Below are 22,320 nucleotides of genomic sequence, written 5' to 3'. Positions count from 1 at the left end.
GTTCTCACAACATCGAGGCGCGTAAACAGAGGATATGAGATAAAAGTGAGTAGTCCCGCCAGAGGGATGGTGTACTTGACGTGCCTAGCAAGGGATGAGCAAGTGTTGCTGAAGAAGAGCCCGGCGGCAAGATCACTTACACCAACGCGTAGTCGTAGCCCATCTTGTGAGGGCTGCAGGTCCTGAAAGCCGTGAAGAATCACGAGAATGAGCAGATTCTCAAAAGGAGTCAAAAGATGTAGACGCGGGCTCGGCGACGGCGAAGGTTGATAAGAATTGAGGCTCGTCTTTCGGCGGCTCCTGCCAGCGGCGCTCGCCCTGTCTAGAGTCCGCCCGACTCCGAAGCAGGCCAGATTGCAAACTGTCCTGCGGCTAGGTTGCACAAAAGAAAAGACGGCACCTTGGGGCGTGTGGGAGAGACGAAAGGTGAGGTGGGATTAGATCGGGCGGGTGTCAGCGCAATTATGACGGAGAGGTTAGCGTCAAGTAAGTAGGTAGGTAAGCGTGGTAGGCAAGTAAGGTCAAGAGAAGGTGAGTTAGGCCCAACGTCGGCGTCGCAGCGCTGCAACTTTTGCACCTGAACCTGCCCTGCCGTGTGTTCTATTGCGTCCTTTTCGATTGTTCTGTTGGAGACGGACTAGGTATTCGCCGTTGCTGGCTGGACTTTGTATCCGTAACCCCAAGAGAATAACGGAAGCCAGTCGGCTAGTTCCCGGTGGGAGGAATGGTGAATTGTCCCGAGTGGAGTGGGATAGGGATCCGGGTTAGTCGTTGTCTTGCGGGCACGTTGCTCCGGCTGGTGTTTCCAGGCGCTGTTTTCTTTGCTCGGGGCTCGGACTTTTCTGAAGTTCACAGATTCCAGACGAAGGTAACGAAGATGCCAAGGGTGCGGCGGGACTGTGGTGTAATGTGGTGCAAGATGGACGTGGTGGCGCTTGCGAGGATCCCGTAGACAGAGCTTCTTTCCGGATCTGGTAAGACAATGCGCTGTACCAGGTATGGGAGGAGCTAGGTAGGTACATCTGGAAAGAGAGGTAGGGATGGAGCTTGAATTGAGATGGGATTGTTGAGGATCCAACGTGCAGTGCCAGCGGCAGCTCCCTCTGGCGTCTTTGGTGTGAGCTACACAGCCTGACTGACTCTGACAGTAATCAATTCGGAATGGAAGCTCCAACTTCCAAAGTGGCTGGTCCGGCCCGGCGTGGTTGGTTGGCCGAGTCCGAAGGGAATTTGAAAGTCTATGACGACCATATGCGCGTCCCAACATGGGATTTTGCATACAACCAGCCCACTTTCAGGTTCTAATCGGACCAGGGATTGATGGATGGATAGTAAGCGGGCGCGGATCTAGTGAGTTCTTAGGCAGGTGGGATAGGAGGCACTAAATGCTTTCTTGAAAAGAGAGCTCAAGATGAGATGCGCCCATGTGCCAAACGTGGTGAGAAGGGGTGAGTAAGACAAGGCGGGATGGATGCCAGGTGCCGGTTTGCCTTTCAGGCGGGAACGATTCCACGGAGGCTGTTGGAGGCTGGATTCTGGTACACATGAATTGTTTTGGGGACTGAGCAGATGAACGAGATCCAAGGTGATTCATCACCAACGTCTAATTGATGAAAATGCCCACTTCCCACTTACACACTTCACGGCAAATGGCAAGTCGGAAGACTAAAATGTTACAAATGTCCGAGTCCGCGAAGCTTGGCTCTACACTCTGCTCCATCTAAAGCAGTAGCCGATGAAGCAGGACAACACGATCGCGATCTGCGAATACGATATCAAATGTCTCAACAACCGTTTTGTTTGGTTGTACTTGTGGCCAAGGTACCTAATAGCCTGTCACCCTGTTTGTGCATGAGCTCTCTCATGCGGCACGCCCCTTGCCTCGTACGCCTCATGCTACCCCCAAGCCAGTGGCAGCTCACCTCAGAAAGGAACACAAAAATTAGGGTGAAGTTTGTGCGCCGTCCCGCCCGTCTTGTCTCTTCAACGTTCGTAAGCCAGGAGCTTCCTCCGAAGTCGAGGTGTCATCACTCTCTCAACTCTCACCCCCGAACCGGCCGGTGCGGAGCTCATCCTCGTGCGATTTCATTCCCACCCCCTGCACCTGCCGCTCCGTTGCTTTTGTGGATCCCATGGCATGCGAGGGACAATTGGCCGCCGCTGTCTCTCTCTTCACATGCTTACTGGAATGGCAGGATAGTTGTTCTAGTATGAATGTTAATCAACTTCCCTTGCGTCAATTCTCCATCTGCTTTTCACGTTCCCTCATTGCCTTGTGAGTTGGTGATAATCTCTTTGGGGCACTTGACGATCCCAACCATACAACCTCACGAGAATCTCACAAGCATCCCTTATCGTCTTACATCCAGCGCAACCATCTAGCTCATCTCACCTACATAATAGTCAGCCCGACATATAATATAGCAATGCCTCAACTCGGGGAAAAGCCCAAGAAGGCAATCGTCGTCGGCGCAGGCGCCGGCGGCGTAGCCCTCGCCGCCCGCCTCGCAAAGGCAGGCTTCTCCGTCACCGTCCTCGAAAAGAACTCCTTCACCGGCGGGCGCTGCTCCCTCATGCATCACGAGGGCCACCGTTTCGACCAGGGCCCGTCACTCTTCCTCCTCCCCCAGCTCTTCCACGAGACCTTTCGGGACCTGGACACCACCATGGCCGACGCCGGCGTCGACCTACTGCGCTGCGAGACAAACTACAACATTTGGTTCCACGACGGCGAGCTCTTCAAGCACTCATCTGACCTCGCCGCCATGAAGACGCAGATTGAGCGCTGGGAGGGCAAGGACGGCTTCGAGCGGTATCTCAAGTGGCTCCGGGAGGCGCACACGCACTACGAGATCTCCGTCAAGGACGTGCTGCACCGGAATTTCGGCAAGTTCCTGGATCTCGCAAGGCCCGGGTTCGTCAGACATGTCGTGAACCTCCATCCGCTGGAGAGCATCTGGAGCCGCGCGAGCAGGTATTTCTGGACCGAGAGGCTGCGGAGGGTGTTTACATTCGCCGTCATGTACATGGGCATGTCGCCCTTTGACGCGCCCGCGACGTATTCCCTGCTCCAGTACACCGAGTTCGCCGAGGGCATCTGGTACCCCCGCGGCGGCTTTCACCAGGTAGTGGCGGCGCTGGTGCGCATTGGCGAGCGGCTGGGCGTCGACTACCGCCTGAACACACCCGTCTCCCGCGTCCTGACAGACGGCCAGAAGGCGACAGGCGTGGAGCTCGAGTCCGGCGAGTCCCTCACGGCAGACGTCGTCATCGTCAACGCCGACCTCGTCTACGCCTATGGCAACCTTCTCCCCAAGACCCCGACCATCACAGACTACACAAAGTCTCTCCGCAAGAGAGAGGCCAGCTGCAGCTCCATCTCCTTTTACTGGTGCATGGACCGCAAGATCCCCGAGCTGTCCGTCCACAACATCTTCCTCGCCGAGGAGTACCAGGAGTCCTTTGACGCCATCTTCAAGCGCCACTCCCTCCCCAATCAGCCCAGCTTCTACGTCAACGTGCCCAGCAGGATCGATCCCTCGGCGGCACCCGAGGGAAAGGACACCGTCATCGTCCTCGTGCCCGTCGGTCACCTCCAGGAGTCAAAGGGCGACGGGCCGGGACTGACGTCGGACCCGAAGCACTGGGACGACATCGTCGCCCGCGCCCGCGCCGCCGTCGTGGAGATTGTGAGCGCCAGGACGGGCTGCGCGCCCCTGACTGATTCCATTACGCATGAGATCGTCAACACGCCCCTGACGTGGGAAGATAAGTTCAACCTCGACAAGGGTGCCATCTTGGGCCTGACGCACGGCATCTTCAATGTTCTTGCTTTCCGCCCGCGTACACGCGCAGAGGGCTTGGAGAATGCGTATTTCGTCGGCGCCAGCACGCACCCTGGTACTGGCGTGCCAATCGTCATGGCTGGCGCCAAGATCACGGCTGAGCAAATTCTCGATGACCGGGGATTGGAAGTGCCCTGGGCCAGGGGCTTCGACGGCATTTTGAAACCGCAGAGCCTGTCACCGGGTAACAAGAAGCTGGATAACGTACGGTACGGATTCCACTTCGGATCCGAGGAAGTTGCTGTCTTGTCTATCGGACTGGTTTTGGCGTTGATTTACCTTGTCTTTTGGCCTACCGTACAACCATGGGTTTGCTAACTTTGCTATGTAAGCTAAGTACGAAAGGAACGACTTGTTTTCGGGAGCATCTTTTGGGTTAAAATAGACACCTTACTTCACAATACTGAATGGGATATATCGGTTCTGGATGGGTCCCACTCGCTCAAGTGCCATTCCTCAATGATACTGTTCACAAACCCAATGGCACCGATGAGACTTTAGAAATCATTCAATCGTTGCTGCCGATGAGGGGTAGCTTGTTTCTCTGAAGTCAAATCTGCGGAGCAAAGTATATGCGTGTTTCACGGCTCATGGGGAGTCTCGAGGTTGTGACCTTCGGCTCGATTAGTCAGTAGGAGATAACATGCTATTACCCTCGGATAATGCGCTTGACGATGTCGGAAATGAAGGCAGGTAGGCGTCTCCGACTAATTGGCCAAGTACATAAGGACGGCGTATGGCGCAGCTAGCTGAATTAAGGAGGCCACGCGAGGAATCATGTGTGTAATCCATCGTGCTAGGCCGCGATATTTCTGATATATGGTTTTTGTGGTCGATACTACAGATTTCAAGGGTTCAACACTTTCAGGAAACCTTTCAAATCAAGGTAGCACTCGCCTTCCTCTACTATATCCCGCAAGGCATTCTTTTCGGAATACACTTAGGACGGTATTCGGAGCTGAGTGCTGTTGTCTTCCTTCACCCCGGCCCCATTGGGACTCGTCTGACTGCCTGTACTGATTTCAGACACCACATCAGAGCGAGCTCGAACCGAACAGTCGAAAGCAAACGACACAGTCCTTGGCATTCTTCTCGAAATGTCCCTGGTGTCCCGAGTCTTTCTAGATTTGCCGTGTCTTTTAAAGCCACGGGACCACCCTTGAACCTATCCCCTACGGTCCCGGGCCCCGCACCTCTAACACCTGTACTTAGGGATACCAAGTTGACCTGCACCCTTTGCTTGAAGGTGAAGGGGCCGAATTCATGGACGTTGAGTTCATTCCAATGGAACAGACTTGAGCTACAGCACGCACGATCAAAGGGAAGACGCACCACATTGAAGACTTGGAGAAACATCGAGGCCTCTCAGAAACAACGTCTCCAGTGGCATCCCATCGACGAACATCTCTTGCGAATGTGGGTTCCTAGGTCATGAGAGAGAATGAAAGCGGACGGGTTGGCGTATATACCCAAGAAGTGAACCTGATGAGCATGGGTCTGGGTGGTAGTTTGGTCTTGCCGCAGCGGTGCAAGGTATTGGGGAATGCATAGAACCGTCCTCGCCTTCCAGAAAAGTTCAGCATCTCGTCAAACTGCACGCAGAAAGGTGGTTTCCTCAGCGGCATCGTCCAATGAATGTGCCCCTGAATCCTTGAACCTACGCTCCTACGGGAAAAGCTGGATTAGACACAGAAACCACAAGTCCAATAATCGACTAATTGCGCGAGACCGCCGTCCGATAAACCAATCACGTAGCCCCCGCGGTCTTTGTGAATGGCGTACTTGAACGGCTCGTGAAGCCGGAGCCACTCAGTGCGTAAGATCGCGGTATCGAGATAGGTGACAGGTTGTCGTGTGGCGATTTCATTATTATAAAAGCAACCAAATTATTTGTTAGAGGATTATGAAATCAAATATGACCAAATATGGTCCACAAGCATGCACGTTCCAGAGAAACGGCAGACTTGTTGAATCTTCCCCAGTGGCGTATTCTCGATACCGGCGGTAGCTAAGGTCAGCTCTGACCATTCCATGGCTTGCCTACCTCTACGCTCTACACCCTTCGTGGCACTAGGTGGCACTACTCGCAGTGTATAAAGGCTTGAACACACGCGGAATACCAAGGAGAGTCTACAACTATCGTCGTACTGATATGATGTGCCGCGATTTCTCACCCGTCAACGTCAGACCCAGGGTCTCATCAACCAACTGCCCTTTCGCCGCGAAGCAACAGGGTATCCTCTCTTACAGTTCTCGCCGTAACTATGTCCATGGCAGGCTAACTTGGCCCCTGTATCCTCCTAGTTTGACGGCAATGCGCCTGTCTTATATACATTTTGAGATTCTCCTAAAGCCCGCATCATGCACGTGGCCCAGCGGTGGAAATGCGACCTTGAGGCGAAGACTGCGGACTAGCAGATAGTAAGACCAAGTGGCTCCAAGGAGGCCTTGCATTCTGGCATTTAATCATACAACTACATCTCACAATAAACCGCTCGAGTCTTGTTCTCACGAAGCAAGATGTAGACTCATTCTGGGACAAGAGGAGTACTCACGGCGGACAGAACTAGTCTCTCCGATGATGGTGCTCCCCACTATATTAGGGTGCCTTAAATCCCCTGGCGGCATCATTCCTCATGCGTGAAGGAAAGGGGGCAATTACTGGCTCGGTCGATCTTTGTTCTGAGTATAATTAACGTACGGCGAAAACTAGCAAACAGCATACCCCAGGTGGTGGGACCCAAAGCCCGCAATCGTACCGAAGCCCGCCGCCATGACCCAACATCGTGTTCAATGAAGGCCATCTCAGTGTCTTCTCGTTCTTTCCTGAGGGTCCGGCGACATATTCAAGAGCATGAGCATAAGCAATCGTCGGAACTCGGAGCACGCTGGAGCGGCGGTCTATGTTCCGCAGTTGCAGAGCGTCAGGGAGAGAAGAGGAGGATAACATGCACAGATGGGCGCCCCTTGAGGCATCAGATATCACCAACATACGAAGCGACTACCCATCCCGGAGTGCTGCCCTACAAAGTGGGTTGAACGCTTTCAACTCCAGCACCATCGTATCACCATACTCTGAATTGATAAAAGTTCCATTGCTCGGTATGGAAATCAGCCAGATGGCATCCTCCCCCCCTTGCTACAACACATAGAAGAGCCTCACGCGGCTCGCAGAACTCAACCACGCTCTCGCATCTTCACTTCGTTTCTCTTGCAGGTCTCCTAATAGCATCTCTCATCTCTGACCGCCCCTCGCCTGCGCCGCCGCATCGCGATTGATAGCCTCTTCTCCGAGTACCTTACTCGCAGCCATGAACCTATCATCACACCACGTCAGCAAGCAAAACATAACCATCCCCCAACACACCACAACACGACTCGAACCATGTACAGCGCCCGTCCCAGCATCAGACAAAGACGGCAAAGACCATACAGATCACCAAGTCGCAGCGCCTGTGCAAGAGGTGAAGGAAAAGAAAAACTCACATGCCACCATGCCACGCCCCCAAACCCCGCATACTCTCAGCCTGAACGCTCGTCATACGAACCAGGTTCTCCGTATCGGAAAAATTAGCAGACAGCTGCGCCAGCTGTGAATGAAGATGTGTCTGCGATACCAAGTCCAGTTAGCACAGACGAAAGTCCATCTCCAGAGCCAATCTTCTCTCCGCTGAGCATCTCATCGCCTCCCTCGAACCCCTCCTTCCCCTCTACCTCTGCCCTTCACGTCATCGCATCTCCCAGAGCAGAGACAAAAACAAGCACCACAAGGGCAAGAGACACTTACCAACTGCCGCGTCTTCATCGCGTTGCCGGAGCTAGACGACATGGACGGTCTCGTCGTCTGACCCATGCTGATATTCCGTGACGCCATGTTTCTTGTGTTTTGGTTCTTCTCACAGTGCTCGTCCTACAAATCTGAGATCAGCTGACAGTCCTGAAAACCCCTTCCCTTCACAAGCTTCAGACCTTTCTTCCCCATATTCCCATTGCCCTGAAGAAAGGTGAAGAAAAGGACTCAGATCAATCCAACGATCGATTCTCATCTCACGCAGACTTCCTCACCACGAAAGATCAATCGCAAAAAACTAGTGCTACTCACCTCGCGCACCACGCGTCGTCAAATCCGAAACAAAGGCCAGCAGAGCCTCAAATCCAATTTTGTAGACCGTTCGGCAGGAGGTAGATAGATGAAGTAACGAATAAGATAGTCGCCAAGAAAAAAACGAGGAGCCGCAGTAGTAGTAATCAACTCCTCTTCAGACGATTTCATGCAACCCCACTGCCTATTTCCCTTTCTATCTCTCACTCTTCTTTCGTCCAAACGCTTGTCTTGTCTCGTCTCACAGCGGGAAAGTTGATGGTGGGTGATTGGCGGGGAAGGGGATATCTTAACAGACGGCCGTTAATTCATGCCTTCTTCACACACACACGCACTTCCCAAATGCTTGAATTTGTTTGGGGGACGGGATGTCGTCGGACTACAGAGGTGGGGTCGCAGGACCCTACCCGCGGGCAGAAAGTAAACAAAAACCTCGACTTCTGATTTGCCGCGTCCTTCGTCATTGAATTTATTGCAGGCAGGTGCCAAATGCCAGCTGCCAGATGAGAATATGGTCCGTGCACCAGCCTGCTGGCTTTACCTTGGGTACCTTAGGTTCCCATCCACGGCAGTACGATAAGATAAGGCAAGAGACAGGCCAGCAACAGGGCACCCACGAATTGGAAACCTGACGCTCATTGAGGCGCGCCTGCAAGGACAACAATGGAACACAGAAAAAAAGAGTCTCGGAGTGGCTGTTTCGCTTCCATGCATCTTCGCCAGGGCATACTTCTGACTTTTTCCCCTGTTCCCGGATCTCCGGCACGGCACATCCCTCGAGGTAAAAGGGAAGCCCCCCTTCCCTTGGAAAGAGAGCCCCTCCATACCGAACATTCAAGCGTCGCTCCCTCGGTGAGCGGTGTGGCCGTGAGGGACCTGCCCGCTGTACCTACCTACCTCAAAAAACATCACATCATACCACGAGGCAAACATACCTACCTACCTTACGTGTAGGTATCATATCATACCATCAGATCATATCGCGTGGAACCCCCCTCAACCCCAGAAGCACGCGTCACGTGTTAGCAACGCACTCTTCCTCTCTACGCTCCCTCTCCTTCTCCTTTCTTTCCTCGGCTTCGGGGACGCGGCGCCAGATGGTGGCTTCGGCTGGTGCGTTCTGTTCCTTACCAGTGCCCCCTTCCCGGCTTCCCCTCCAGGTCAGCGACGACATCTTAGTTCTGAATCAACTAACGTGCCAGCGTCTCATCAGTCGCGCCTGAACCCCCAAAAACCAGTAACAAATCCGCCACAAGCCTCGGCCGGGGGCGACGGAACTCCTGGGACATAAGATCTACTTACATAGCTTGGCGCTTACCTTACACTCAATCCACCTCGTCTGACAATGTTCAAGGGCCAAGATATAATACACGCACCCCTGGTGGAGAGGCTTTCTACATAGACATCACGTTTATTTTCACGATACCAAGTTTCGCACCTGTCTGGCTTCCATTGCGTTCAATTGAACTTCCCTAAAGGGGCTGCCTACTTGCCTGCCCCCTAAACTTTTACATTTATACACACCACTCACCCCCTTTCCTCCTCATCCCCATGGGTTGCGCCCGTCATCGCCCTTCTCTCATCATCGGGAAAACTAAAAATTATGGAAAGCCAAAATCCCTTATCAAGAGAGGCTTCAGTCTGAGCATGTCCCCCAATCGTTGTTTGCTGCCATGCAATAATATTGCCCATCTTTGTATTGCCGGTTCAAAAACCACCTCCGGCTCCTCCCCCTGTCTATGCTCGTTACTTGTAGTCCCCTCGACGTACCTAGCCGTGGCTGTGCCTTGGCTGCAAAAGAAATGTTTTTTCGTAAAGGACAGACACAAAAGAAAAGGAAAGTGCCCGAGAAGGGGCGTTTCGTTTTATACACATCCAACTTCTTGCTTCGCCCAAGATGACTCGACCATGATCAGATCTCACGTCCCATCTTTTGTCTTTGATTTGGACCTCGGTGCGAGTCACGAGTCCGAAGCCACCGGGTTGCCGGGACGTCGTCTGCTATCCAACCTCCAACGCTGGTTTCCCTTTGCCGAACGAGAACATCGATGTCGTCCACGCCAATGCTGCTGATATTACCAGAAGTCGAGGGAATTTGCCCCGTCGTCACCATGCCGTATGTACTGGACTTGCGTCCGATTGAGAAATGAGAAAAGTCGTCGAATTAACTATGTGTTGTGCCGCGATTGAAAGACCGATTCCTGTCTAATCGTTTCGTGTCGTCATCGTGTTGCCGCGCATCGATATGTGAGGAACTCCGGCGGAGTGACCTCTTGAGACCAGCGGAATGCGAAAGCAAGCCTAGGTCTATGAGTATGTAGAGTGATGTAGACATATTCGTCGAGTTCGTTTCGGGTCGCAGTCGGGCCACAGCAAGTCGACATCATTCCGTGTCGCCGGCCGTGACGTCGTCAATGCCTTGGAGCGATCAAAGCAGTCTCGTGAACGATGTTTACCGGACTCCTATAGCCGGTCTCGGCCCGAGACTGCTTTGGCTGCTGTGGGCCGAAGGCTCGGTGTCATTCTGTGATTCACCACTGCCCGCGCTGGCGCTCGCACTACCAGTCAGACTTCTCATGTTCTTCTGTTTAGGTGGAGGAACAAGACCGCTCACCCCGATATGTTGCTCAACCTGCTGTGGCGCGACTGCGTTACCATGGCCGGGAGGGTATCGGGGCACCGGCTGACGCATTCCGTCAGGAGGAGACGGACGACCGTTCATCGGAGGGCCGTGATATCCATTAGGCGGCGACGGTCGGCCGCTGCCACCCCGAATCGACGGACTGTAGGGGTTTCCGGGAGACTGACTAGCTCGTCGCGGAAAGGCTCCGTTCATGCCCATGGCCATGGGGCCTCCGCCCATTTGCATCTCGTCCAGACGTGAGGCCGTCAGCGAGTTTGCTCTCGAGCCTGCCTGCATTGTACCTCTGTCAACGGCACCGTATCGATTTGACGAGTAGGAGAAGAGGGGGTCGTCTAGGATGTTCTCATTCGCAGCAGGGATACTAGCAATCTGGCTGGAACGATTGCGTCCAAAGTTGGGGCGGAATCGGGAGGATCTGGCGGGCGGTGCTCCTCCAGCATCGTAAATCTCGTTCTTGTGGTACTGAGCACGGGTGGGCGGTGCTGCCGCCGCTGCCTTCCGGTTCTTCCGTGACGTAACGCTCATCATGTCGAAGTTGTCGGGGTCGATCATCGGGGCCGGTGGTCCAGAGTTGGGGTCGAAGTAGTCGTCGTCATCATCCTCCTCGTCGAAAACCTGAGCGCTGTTGCGCATGGGATGCGGGCCTCGTCTTGGGGGAGGACCTCTTGATCTCATTCGCATCTCCCTCTCTCTCAGTGCCAGTTCTCTCTGACGCAACTCCATTTCACGCTCGCGAATCGCCAATTCGGAGCCCTCAGGGCCATGGCTGTAACCAGGTTCTCCACCTTCCGGAATATCATCGTACATCATGAGATGTGAGAACTCCTCCAAGTCGTTTCCCTCCATGGACCCGCGTCTCGAAGCAGCCCTAGAGCCCGGAGGAGGCGGGCCACGAGGGAAGCCGTTGGGAGGGCCCCCGTTCATGGGGGGCCTACGCATACCGGGCGGTGGTCCTGGGCCCAAATTTGAGGAGTTGCGTGGGCGCGGTCCTCGGTTTGGCGGCATACCATTGCCATTCATCATGGGTCGGGCACCGTTTGCTGATGACATCCTCGGGAGGGGTGACTGAGATGTGGGGGAGCCGGGAGGTGCCATTGTTACATCAATAGGCTTTGGCGGTTTCTGGCGGTTGACAATATTAAGGTTATGCAGAATAGCGTAAAGCGACTCGATGCGAGGAACAGGGACGCGGGCCTCTTTGGCCAATTTTATCGGTGAACCCAGATACGTCTCGACTTCCATCGGTCGCTTTGCGATGTAGTCCTGCCACATGATGCTCTCGGGGTTCGTGGGTTTCGTCATTTCGTCAATGGTCTTTTGTTTGAAGTCGGGAGATAACTTGCAGCCGTGTGCATCTGCCAAAGCAAGCAATTCGTCGATTACGCCGGTCACCATATCCTTCACACCAATCTTCTCAAGCAATTGGGCGTGGTTTGCTGTCTCGAAGATGACGCTGGCGGGGTGGAAAGCAATGGGTCTGTCGTCAGGTTAGCAAGGCTGCAAAACAGAATCTATTTATATGCAGACTTACCCAATGACCCGCTCATACTGCTGCTGACGGATGTTCTGGGAAACTTTGCAGTCAACCTGAGCCGTGTTCAAAGTCATCGCCAGTGCCTCGGCCATATCCCCCTGGATCGCGTCGGGAATGTTTTCATTTTTGCAGGAGGGTCCAACCCAGATTTCTGTTGAGCCCTTGTGTTCGAATTCACTCTGGCCCAATTGGGAGAGTTCGGCATTGGAAACCAGCGAAAGCACAACGTTGGTGGGGAATCGCTCCTCAATAGCGGCCTCGACACCGAGAGTATGCGTCGTGTTGACGAGAATGCACGTGTGCTGAGGGGTGACGACGGCGTCAATGACGGCGGCAAGGTCGTAGACGTCGGGGAGAGCCTTGATGCAAAGGATCACGTAGTCAAATGGGCCACCGCCGTGTGCGGCTTCTTCGGGAACGCGTACGACTGCGAGTTCAGACTGTCAGCAATCTTTACATTTCTCCGTCGACCATGGTGTATAAGGGCTTACCATGTCGCGGCTTAAATCGTTCGTTGCCAAATACGGGAGACCTGCAAATGTTTGATTAGACGCTCGCCCGCAGGTCGCAGTAGAGAATAGGCGACGTACTTGAAGGAAATTCCGTATTGCGCAACGTGATCAAATCCCGACTTCCACACCAGTGTAACGTCGCAAGCATTCGTCGCTTGTAATCTCCATGATAGAAAGGCAGAAACTGGATTCCCTCCCACTACACAGGTTTTCATTAGCTCGCTGTCCTCGGCCATGCTGAATTGCGGTCGACACGATGCAAGAGCACCGGTCCCTGTATTGACGAGTACTGTGTATATTAAGAAGGAAAAAAAAAGAGAGGGGAAGAAAAACGAGTGTGGTCTGCGATGGGAAAGGTGTAATGGGGAGGTGAAAAGCCGGGCTGACGGATAGAGATAAAGGGACACAAAATTCCGATCCACACCGTCGCACTGATGCAAGAAGAAGCAATTACTGGAGCGAGCGGGCGGGAAGACTGGAAGCCAGGAAAGAAATGGGACGCACCTGAGAGGATCTTGAGCCGGGGCGTCATGGGTGCCATGATGGGCCCAATTGTGGATTAGCTGGTGGGCTGGGTCAAGTGGTCGCCTGTTGTATCCTCTGTACACCTCTTTTCCGCGACAACGCAGACGGCTTTTTGGGCCTTGTACAACGACGGCGAACGGAACAGCAACCAACGTGTGGCTTCGTTCAATCGTCGATTGGAGTCGAAATAGGTGTAGCGACCTGTGTATCGCACACACAGAAGTGGTGGATTGCTCCTATCCTGTTTCCCGTGTTGCAAAACCCCCTACTAGGCGTAGGCGACAGCAGGTCGGCAGGTGGGCGCGTCTGTGGGTGCGTCGGGCGTCAGACCCATTCGACGCTGGCAAGCGTATCGGGGCGTGGATTTGGAGCGACGAGGAAATGAAGCGATTCGGCGACGGGTCGTCAGTCTCTCTTGGTTCTGATAGTCTGGTGGCGCAGGATCGAAAACCAAGGCTTCTCTCGATGCAGCAGAATTAACGAACGTGTCGCCTGTAGTGGCTAGTCGAAGTCGGGGGCGGCTGGTCGAGCTGAAGTGGGCTAACTGAATGGGCCCTTAGAAACGGCGAGACGATGCAACAATAACAGCTGGCTTGGAGCACAGTCAAGAGAATGATGCTAGGTCGATTGGTACTTGCCGACAGCTTGCGGCAAAGGTGAATGTGAGAGTGTGAATGTGCAAGCAACTTTCTGTCTATGTAACGAATGGATTGGCTGCCCCGAGGTGGTGTCGTGTTTCGAAGACTGGCCGGTCTTTTGGTCTTTGGGGAGGACAGCGAACGGGGGGGGGCGTGATCGTCGAAAGGAGATGACGAGATTTAGGATTACAGGAAGGAAAAGGAGACGGGATGGGTAGGATTGAGCTCTGTCTGTCGTTCTTCTCGTAGGACAAACACAGTCTCGCGCTCGGTGCGCGAAAAACAACGAGGATATGGAGGGAAGAGGTAAGGTAGAGAGGGTGAGTGAGGGTTAGAGAATTGGGACGGGATGATAGAAGGAGGGTGAGTGAGCCAGAGGTGGTGGAGAGAGCGGCAATGGCTGGAGGAGGCGTCTAAAAGTAAAGTAGGAGAGGCAGGTACCTAGGGACACACGAGGTACCTCGGGCTGTGCGGGAGGCGTGTAAGAAGCGTGGTGTGTTTCGGGCAAAGACACCTCTGCGGATGCCAGCTAGGGAAGTCACGACCAAGTAAAAGGGAGGTAGGGGTGGGTTGTAGGGAGGTGCGGTGACAGAGTTGGGATGATGGGATGAGGAGAGAGCCACGCGGTGCCAGCAGGAGCAGAGGGAAAGGAAAAAAAAAAAAAAAATCTCCAGTGTGGCCGTGCCGTGGTGCGTACGACGTAGGTACGAAGTACGTGGGTGAATTGGGGGGAGATGGAGGATGAGGTGGGCGGCGTCTGCGGGAGGCAGGAGAAGGACGGAAGGGACAGGGGGGTTTAGGGAGGACGGGCGTGGACCGTGAATGTAGGCGCCGGCGATGAGAGGACTGTCTCTTAATTACCTGACGGTAGGTACCTTAGGCACAGATGCTTGCCAAACTACCAAAGTACTTTGCTTCTATTTGACTGGCGTCCGATTCAGTAAACGTAAACAAATTCACTGAGACAGATCCAGACACACAGCTACCTATTTTAGCAGAAAGAAGGAGAGAGAAACAGTCTGAATGAGAGAAAGAGCGCAGAAAGAACTCCAAGGTAGGAAGAGGGCACGGAGAGCGAGATGGAGACAAAATATTGACATTTCTGGGCGTTTGTCTCAGGGCGGATGGAAAAGAGAAATGGGACAGGCCGGGGGTGGGTGAGCTCCTCACTCTCTACCTTACCTAGCAGTCTACGAGCCGTCACAGACAGACCAGTACAGACGTCAGGCACCAGTTCACCGTTCTAAACGTGGATGGATGGGAGAAACTGGAGACGGGGAGAACGGATGGAATGGGATGGGATGGCAATCGGATCGAAAGTGGGTTGCAATTGGGATGGACTGGACCAGACTGGACTGGACTAAACCGACTGGGACCTGGCGCATATTGGATTGGGGCAGCATGGTATCCGTAGACACTTCTCTCTCACTCTCAAATCCTAATGCCTGTCCTCTCTGCTGCCATGAACCGACAGCTTACAGGCACCTACGAATCTGTGTACCTTAGTCTGCCTCCATCTCTTGCTGCCATCGCGGCATTGCCACGGATCTGATCATGACTTTCCCGGACCTCGCCCCAAGCTTGCGCTGCGCGTCTATCGACAAATGCATAGCTCGGGGGAGAGAGACGAGGGAAACATGAAAGAGAAAGAATTGCCGATGGTTTCCCGTGTGTTTGATTTCCCTTTGCCAACGTGTACTCTCTTGGAGTGAGACCAATGAAGATGTAGGTACTTTGGGTAGATGCCTCACCTCTCCCCCTAGCGGCACAGATACTGCGTACGCCGTACAGCATCCCACCTAAAGTCGGTATCCATCCGATAGTTAGATACGTACCGACCCAGGCAGACCGTTCACATACTGGCTTCGTTTGGTTCTTTTCTCTTCCCCGGGAACTCGGGAGGCATTTTGTGTCCCCATAGATTGGACTGTCCACCTCCTTGCAGCATTCGTAGAGAGGCCCCTTCCCTGTATCAAAATCTCCGATTACAGAGTGTCCTCCTACCGCGTGGTAAGCACTTGGGGCTGGGTTTTTACAGGTAGGTATCAAGGAACCCATAACCCCGGGCGAACATCTACACATTGTATTGGTTTCCCGACGAACATCTCATCGCGCTATCTACTCCTTGGTGGTCCAAGTACCCATGAGTAACGACACCGCCGGCGAGTGCGCGCGGGATCTTCCACTACTAGCTTGGGGGTCTACGTGGTTGTGAGTTGTTGACTGGATCGGGCATGTCCCCCCCTTGTTTAGTCGCTCTTGTATCCATAGTCAGACTAGGCTGCATTAGATCACAAGCAACAAGGAAATAGAGGGCTTATGAAATTTGCACCGGGCGATAAGGAATGCTTCAACCCCATCTAAACCCGACGGGCCGAATGTCACCAACTGGATCATCAAGTGAGGCCCGAGGGAGAAGGAAAGAAGATTCAGAACGATGTGTGCCCGAGAGAAGGCAGAGTCATTAGTTGGGACCAATGGCTAATTTGAAGCAAACAATATTCAAGCCAGTTGTGGGCAGTCAGTACCTTACTTGGTTGAATGTGAAAAAGATACTCCTCCGCATGGTATCCGTACTTTCGTAGTCGCTGCTGTCAAGCCTGGCAGGGCAAGCTACAAGGGGCGAATCTGACAAGCCACAGGGCGTCTTTTGTTGCTGGGTTCCATTTTCTGTGATGCAATGCAGAAGCAAGGCCTTGCAGCGCAAGAGCCGGGCAAACAGGGCGGACGAGTCGGAAGTTGGGATGCCCATGAAGAAAGAAAAGAAAAGTCCAAGCACAATGCTGCTGTACTGCATAAGGTAGCCTGTATCTGTACGCTCCAGCTTGGTAAGGGTACGGCAGACAACGGCAACCCTCAGACTGCTGCAGCCAAGTCAGTACCTAAGGAAAATGCAACAAGACATCCCAATTCCAACTCGTTGCCAAGCGAGGGAACAGACACTGGGGGTCTGTAACACAGTAAGCAACGAGAAAGACCAGCAGCGTCAAGCATCCCACCTCTGCTTGCCACCAGGGGATGTTAGCTCGGTGCCCGAGCGTTGGTAATAGGGCTCGCCTGGCAGATGTTGGTCCCCATCCCGCCGGTCTTCCTCTGCCACCTCTGTACTGCGTATGTGTCGCTGTGCATGTCGTGGCATGGCTTCTGCAACTCTTCTAACTATCTTGCAAGCTGCGTGCCGGAGGTCCGAGCCAGAATAACGCAACGCTTAAACTTTACAATAACGGGGTTCGCCGCATGTCCTATCCGTACAAAGTTGAGAAGGGGATGGCATCCACCCGCCATGTTCGCAGTATGGCTGATACCCGCAGATCTGAGGTCCCCACGTACTGTAGTCTGTCTTTCCACGGCAAGGTCAGCAAGCGGTTCTTTCTTTGGGAAGGGAAAAAATGGACGGAACCCGCAGACTTGCGTGTTGAGGCATGACCAATAGCTGCCAACAGCGTCTGCCAATGCGACACCACCTCATGCCTCTGCGTTCGTGTCGCGGCCACTGGCGTGCTCACTGCTCAGGGGTTGGGCAGAGGGGCCGTATTCTGGAATTCCAACGTGGGGCAGAACAAAGGTATACGACGCAGTCAACGCACTCCCAGGACGCGGGAACACGTCAAAATCGTCCTTCTTCTGTGGCTGTGTTATACCTAGCGTGGAACCGTGAGCTCGCAACCTTCTGGTTGGATTCTTTGAGGTGGGGAGGGGACGGCGAGGGTCTACGCAGTGCGGTACGGACTTGGCAAATTGTTGATCTCCGTAAGCAAGCAGACAGATGACAGATGAATTGGCAGGCCAGACAGCTTGGGCCTATCCTATGTGGGAGATCAAAGGTCAACGTGTCGGAGAGAATAACATACCCGTAAAAGGCAGCCAACCTCAAAGTCTCGGTCGAGTACTGCATGCTTGCTGGCAGCATGCAAGTTTCCTTGATGCAGATACTTCCCACCTCAATCAGCGGGCGGGACGGGACCGTTGAAAAGGCCTGGCGGACCCGGCGGGATCCGGGTCTCCTTGGGAAACCGATACATCGGGAAAGTCAGCACCAAGATGGTTAAGCCAAAGAGCAACCCTGAATGCCTATGAGCTTGTGTCAATTTCATAGACGGAAGAACATTGTCTCGGGCCACCCTTTTTTCGGTTTTTTTTCTGCGAATTGAGTTTGCTTGGCGAGAGAAATTTCGTGTTCCTGATGTGGGACGGTCAATCAGGCAGCGACAGAGAGAGAGAGAGAGCTGTACGGAGTACGCACACGGATACACAGTGGACAGAGGACTGGGAAGAGACTGAAACAAGATGACAGAAAAACCGAGGCGATGACTGAGCTTAAGGTTGTCCTGATGTCCTATTCTTACGAAGGAACAATGGAAGGCATTGGAAGTACCTACTGGATCAAATGGAATACCTCTCGAGAAAGGTAGGTACGAATATGTGTAGACACTTGCTCAGATCTGTTCCTTCCAGAATGGAGGGCGAATCCCCTCCTCAATCAACCTGAGGTGCCTGAGAGAACAGATGAACTGGGAAGGCACCTGTTCAGTCAGGTGCACCCCCAAGGTTTCATGGTACCTTAGATGAAGAAGCAAGTCAGAAGTCCAACGAGCATGAAGGGGGTGGCTCTTTCCGTCCGAACCATGGCAAGACGTTGCCAATGAATCGTCTTGTTTCGTGTCTCCTTCCCTCTGACAAAATGAACACTGTTGGGCAGTTGCGATAAGTATCCCAATTAATGGGGCTACCTTCTTCGCACCTACTACCTCACGAAGACAGTAGGTAGGTAGGCTGTAGCAGTGTTCCTTCCTTACCTTCCATACTCAAGCACATTGAAAACGGACCGACGAATTTCCTTCATCTTCCTGTGTACGGAGTACCGAGTAAGATACGGACGGAATAGAACTGCGGCGAAAACGGTGCCATTCAACGTCTATGGGCTATCCGTCATCTTGTGCACGGTCTAACGTCCACCGTTCCAACATTCACAATCCTATCCCATCCGGGATCCCCAAGTGCCCCCAGCAGCTCATCATCGGTCATCCACATGCCAGTCAATGGCCAGCTCGGATTCCTCACGGCAACGACTTACCAATGTCAACACATATGATTCAGTGCGAATGGCAGAGACCGCCGATACGTAGCCTGCTCGGTAATTATGGCAGGAATGCTCGAATCTGTTCGCATCATGGCTCAATTGGGCCAAGCACGAAACAGGTATTTCCTCCCCAACTCCTTCTTTCTTTACATCGGCCGGACCTTCGGACGCGCTGCCATGATCTATCGACGGGAGTGCCTTTCTAACCTGGTTGGCAAGCCGCAAGCACGACCTGTCCCACTCTTTCGATCGCCTCTGCCATGGTTTTCCCTCTTTTGCATGAGACGACGGCCAAAGCCAGCCAGGAGGACCACAAATGCCCGCCCGCCTGCTTGCGACCCTACCGGCATGGACTGGTGGACCGAAATCCCCATCTCCAAAGACTCCAATTCCCCATCCTGCCTGGCGGTGCCTGTTGCTGGCGTCCCATTCCTTGCACCGTCCCACTCGACTGCCAAGACTACCAACGGGATGCACAACAAAGGTGGATATCACAGGTCCTGGAAACACGGCCAAAGGCCTTCGACGGCATTCATCCCGGTTGACAGACCACAGTTACACAACACCACAACGCCAGGAACACAATCGAGATGAAGACACATCCCAGAGTGGACAGGCCAGTGCTATTGTCGAGCACATGACGACTCATCGACATTCAACGCTGGCTGCTCTTGTCAACTTACATTCCAAGTGCCATCAACGTTAACCTAATACACCCGCAGGCCATGCCGTTGCTCGGATACCAGACCCGAAGTTTTGGATGAAGAATTTAGATCCGCTTGCCTCCGCCTGATGTGCTAATAATAAGCCACGCGACAGGAGAAGCGGCTACAGATATCAGAGAAGCAACTTCATCATCCTGTGCCGCGCACCGGCTATGAGCTTCGGGCAGACATAGTAAAAATTATTACAAAGCAGTCTCACAGGCGAAGGATCGCTTAACAGGTTTGCATCCTAATTACTGCTGCTCAGGCCCAGATTCGAAATTCGGTTGCACCAGCATTATTGGATCTTCGATCGCCCATCGTTCCATCCCAATTGCAATGCCCATGGCCCATTGCACTTAGGCTCCGCTCCACTTGCAAGTCAAAAGTGGCGCCCCAAATCGGTACGCCGCACCCCAAGCAAAAAACTCCATCAACGATCCCCTAGGCTCTCCCACATTCCCACAACCGCTGTTTATTTCGAACATGATGAGCACCAACTACATCACCAGCCTCAGTGCTAACTATTATGACTTCTCTCTGTAGGCTCCGCATGCGCTTTTCTCGTGTCGATGCCGCCAAGAACCGGTAAACACCATCAGGGCGCAACAGGAGTCGCACAAGGTACCATGCATCTCGTTGTCGTTCCGCCTTGATACGGACCATGTTGCAATGCAGCAGCAATAATGTCCCATGACGCCCCCACTGTTATCTATGTATCTTCGGGCCTTGCGATCGCATATCAACAGAACACGCTCGGAGAACGGAGGCACAGCAAAAGTCGCATCGGAGTCCAGAGGCTGGAAAGACCGCCAAGCAAGGGTGAGGCATCTCCAGAATATCGATATACGCGTGTTTATGGCTGCTCGCCGCGTCCTTCGGATAGCAACCGCACCACCATGTACGGATACAGGTCGTCGGCGACAGCAAAGAACTTAAGATACCAAAGAAAGGTGATCCGGAGCCCCGGCAAAAGATGAATTAGGCTGCCCCATTTGTCAATCATACCCCTGACTGTCGGCGTGCCTGGCGAGCCCGGCCGCGGGATTGCAAATCAAATGTCTTTTCAAGCTCCCCTGCATGCGCTCCGGACAGGTACCCAGGCCTGACGAACTCGCAAAGATGCCCTTTGGCCAATTCCCTCTTCCAGGGGTCATCAATCAGATGGCACTTGTCATAGATACAATCTACGGATACTTCGCGACCAAAGGCCCAAGGACGCCCCTGATGGGAGAGCAGGCTGACATGCAGGCATTCTGTGGCCGCAAAGCAACATCAGGATTCGGTTGTTTTCCCGGCCATGTGTGCTGCTGCATCTCAACCTTGGAAGGGAAATTAGCAAGAGACCATCCAAGATGCCAAGTTGTTGTGCAGTGCTTGAAAAGGTGCGCCGCGCATCCCTGCACCCGAGTCGCCTTAGCACCAAAGTTAGACACAGCTTGATATGCCCCCCGGGACTGCTGGTCGCCATCCTGGCCTGCCCTCCACTGGCACCTAGCTAGGCCACTAGGCTAGGGAAAGCCCTCCGTGGTCCCAGCCTTTTAGTCGCAATCCTTCAGCTGTCCTGGTCTTGTCATCAGCAATTCGTCATATTGGCACCCGTCAAATCATCGTCTGTGCCACCTCCCTCTCCTTCTTGACTCGGGCGGCTCGGTTTTTGGAGAGACAGACAGGACGCTAGCCATGGCTAGTCGTTGGTGAGCTCCGCGACGGGAAGACTCAGGGGCCAAATTTTCTCTCGGGGTGTAAACTCTTCAGCTGTCTCGGCCCTTGCAAACTTTTTCAACGCCGCACCGTAATCCGACGTGTCTTTCCCATTGCTCTCGAAATCTTTGGATGACCAATCGCCTTATCCTTGATGCTTTGGTGCTGGCAGTGCGGCCGGCTCATATTATCTCAAGACTCAAAACTCAGGACACCGTTGTTTCCCCCACTTCTCCCGAGAGAAACCCGCTCTCAAAGGCACGCGAACTCGTTTTGCTGAGAGCTACCTTGCCCCCTGGCCAATCTCTATTAAAAAGTTGACCTTGTTGATGGATGACGCACCGAATGCTACTCACGGACACTTGGACGTAACCTCTTAGGGCGACAGGCCGCGCCACAATCATGGATCCTCGTCTATATTAGCTGCCCTCCTAACGCTCCTCCCAAAGACCCAGAAACGGGCGGCTTCTTCGGGGACAACGCCACGAGCTACCTAGCCAAGACACGGTCTCGCGTGTTCAATGCAACCGATAGCGGTTATCAAATCCGCCAGCGCTGGTCGTTGGATATCTCTTATGTCCAGGGCCGTTCCCCAGTTCGCAGGAGCGGCAACGGCAAAGAAAAAGCAAGACATCGCGGAAGGGGATCGAGGCTGACAATCAGCATCTTGTCTGTAGCCAGCCGTTCACACATATTTGGCGATACGAGTACGCGCGTGAATTCCTTGGCGGCAGCGTTACGTCCCTCTCACAGTGCAGTTTATCATTGCCATGCTGGACAAAAGCACCTGCACCAACGCCTCAAGGCGAGTGTGCTGCTCAGCTGAAATGTCTATGGATCGATCATTAGATCATTACAGTCAATGATTAGAGTCAGACAGGCCAGAGATGAGCGTTGACTCGTCGTTATTGGCTACTTGTCGCCTCAATTAACAACCCTTGTCATAAAATTGGCGGGACACTGATCGACCACCGCTTGCGCCGAACGGAACATCGGGCTTGCCTTCGACAGCGCATACCTATGTCTATCTCC

At 53.5% G+C, this 22,320-nt stretch overlaps 4 protein-coding genes across 4 annotated transcripts; 2 read left to right on the top strand and 2 right to left on the bottom strand.

Moving 5' to 3' along the window:
• Window positions 1-2,426: 2,426 nt before the first annotated feature.
• On the top strand, window positions 2,427-4,163 carry BDZ83DRAFT_714972 (phytoene desaturase; the record flags this gene model as incomplete). The annotated part of the gene is made up of 1 exon (XM_060511695.1): window positions 2,427-4,163. One exon carries the CDS (start codon window positions 2,427-2,429, stop codon window positions 4,161-4,163), a length of 1,737 nt encoding a protein of 578 aa, XP_060371569.1.
• Window positions 4,164-6,917: 2,754 nt separating this feature from the next.
• On the bottom strand, window positions 6,918-8,074 carry BDZ83DRAFT_161621 (DASH complex subunit Hsk3 like-domain-containing protein). Its single transcript, XM_060501399.1, has 5 exons — window positions 7,948-8,074; window positions 7,815-7,839; window positions 7,633-7,755; window positions 7,332-7,453; window positions 6,918-7,162 (listed from the first exon to the last, which is right to left on the bottom strand). Exons 2-5 carry the CDS (start codon window positions 7,833-7,835, stop codon window positions 7,081-7,083), a joined length of 348 nt encoding a protein of 115 aa, XP_060371568.1. The 5' UTR covers window positions 7,836-7,839; window positions 7,948-8,074; the 3' UTR covers window positions 6,918-7,080.
• Window positions 8,075-10,399: 2,325 nt separating this feature from the next.
• On the bottom strand, window positions 10,400-12,873 carry BDZ83DRAFT_564788 (ketopantoate reductase PanE/ApbA-domain-containing protein; the record flags this gene model as incomplete). The annotated part of the gene is made up of 4 exons (XM_060503680.1): window positions 10,400-12,068; window positions 12,123-12,552; window positions 12,617-12,657; window positions 12,716-12,873. 4 exons carry the CDS (start codon window positions 12,871-12,873, stop codon window positions 10,400-10,402), a joined length of 2,298 nt encoding a protein of 765 aa, XP_060371567.1.
• A 3,752-nt stretch (window positions 12,874-16,625) lies between these two features.
• On the top strand, window positions 16,626-17,320 carry BDZ83DRAFT_161461 (uncharacterized protein). The gene has a single exon (XM_060501398.1). The coding sequence runs from the start codon at window positions 16,865-16,867 to the stop codon at window positions 17,231-17,233; it is 369 nt and encodes a 122-aa protein (XP_060371566.1). The 5' UTR covers window positions 16,626-16,864; the 3' UTR covers window positions 17,234-17,320.
• Window positions 17,321-22,320: the final 5,000 nt, after the last annotated feature.

This window comes from Colletotrichum acutatum, assembly GCF_030867785.1.
Source record: "Colletotrichum acutatum strain CBS 112980 chromosome Unknown BDZ83scaffold_2, whole genome shotgun sequence".
NCBI lineage: Eukaryota > Fungi > Ascomycota > Sordariomycetes > Glomerellales > Glomerellaceae > Colletotrichum > Colletotrichum acutatum.
This window is presented reverse-complemented; position numbering and strand designations above follow the sequence as displayed.

Excerpts from the sequence above, each read along its gene's own strand:
- BDZ83DRAFT_161621 (XM_060501399.1), bottom strand. The coding sequence starts at position 7,835 with ATGGGAATATGGGGAAGAAAG. Across the intron at positions 7,454-7,632 it reads CGATGAAGACGCGGCAGTTG|ACACATCTTCATTCACAGCT; the intron begins GTAAGTGTCTCT and ends TTGGTATCGCAG. Across the intron at positions 7,163-7,331 it reads GGGGCGTGGCATGGTGGCAT|GTTCATGGCTGCGAGTAAGG; the intron begins GTGAGTTTTTCT and ends GTGTGATGATAG.
- BDZ83DRAFT_161461 (XM_060501398.1), top strand. The coding sequence starts at position 16,865 with ATGTTGGTCCCCATCCCGCCGGTCTTCCTCTGCCACCTCTGTACTGCG.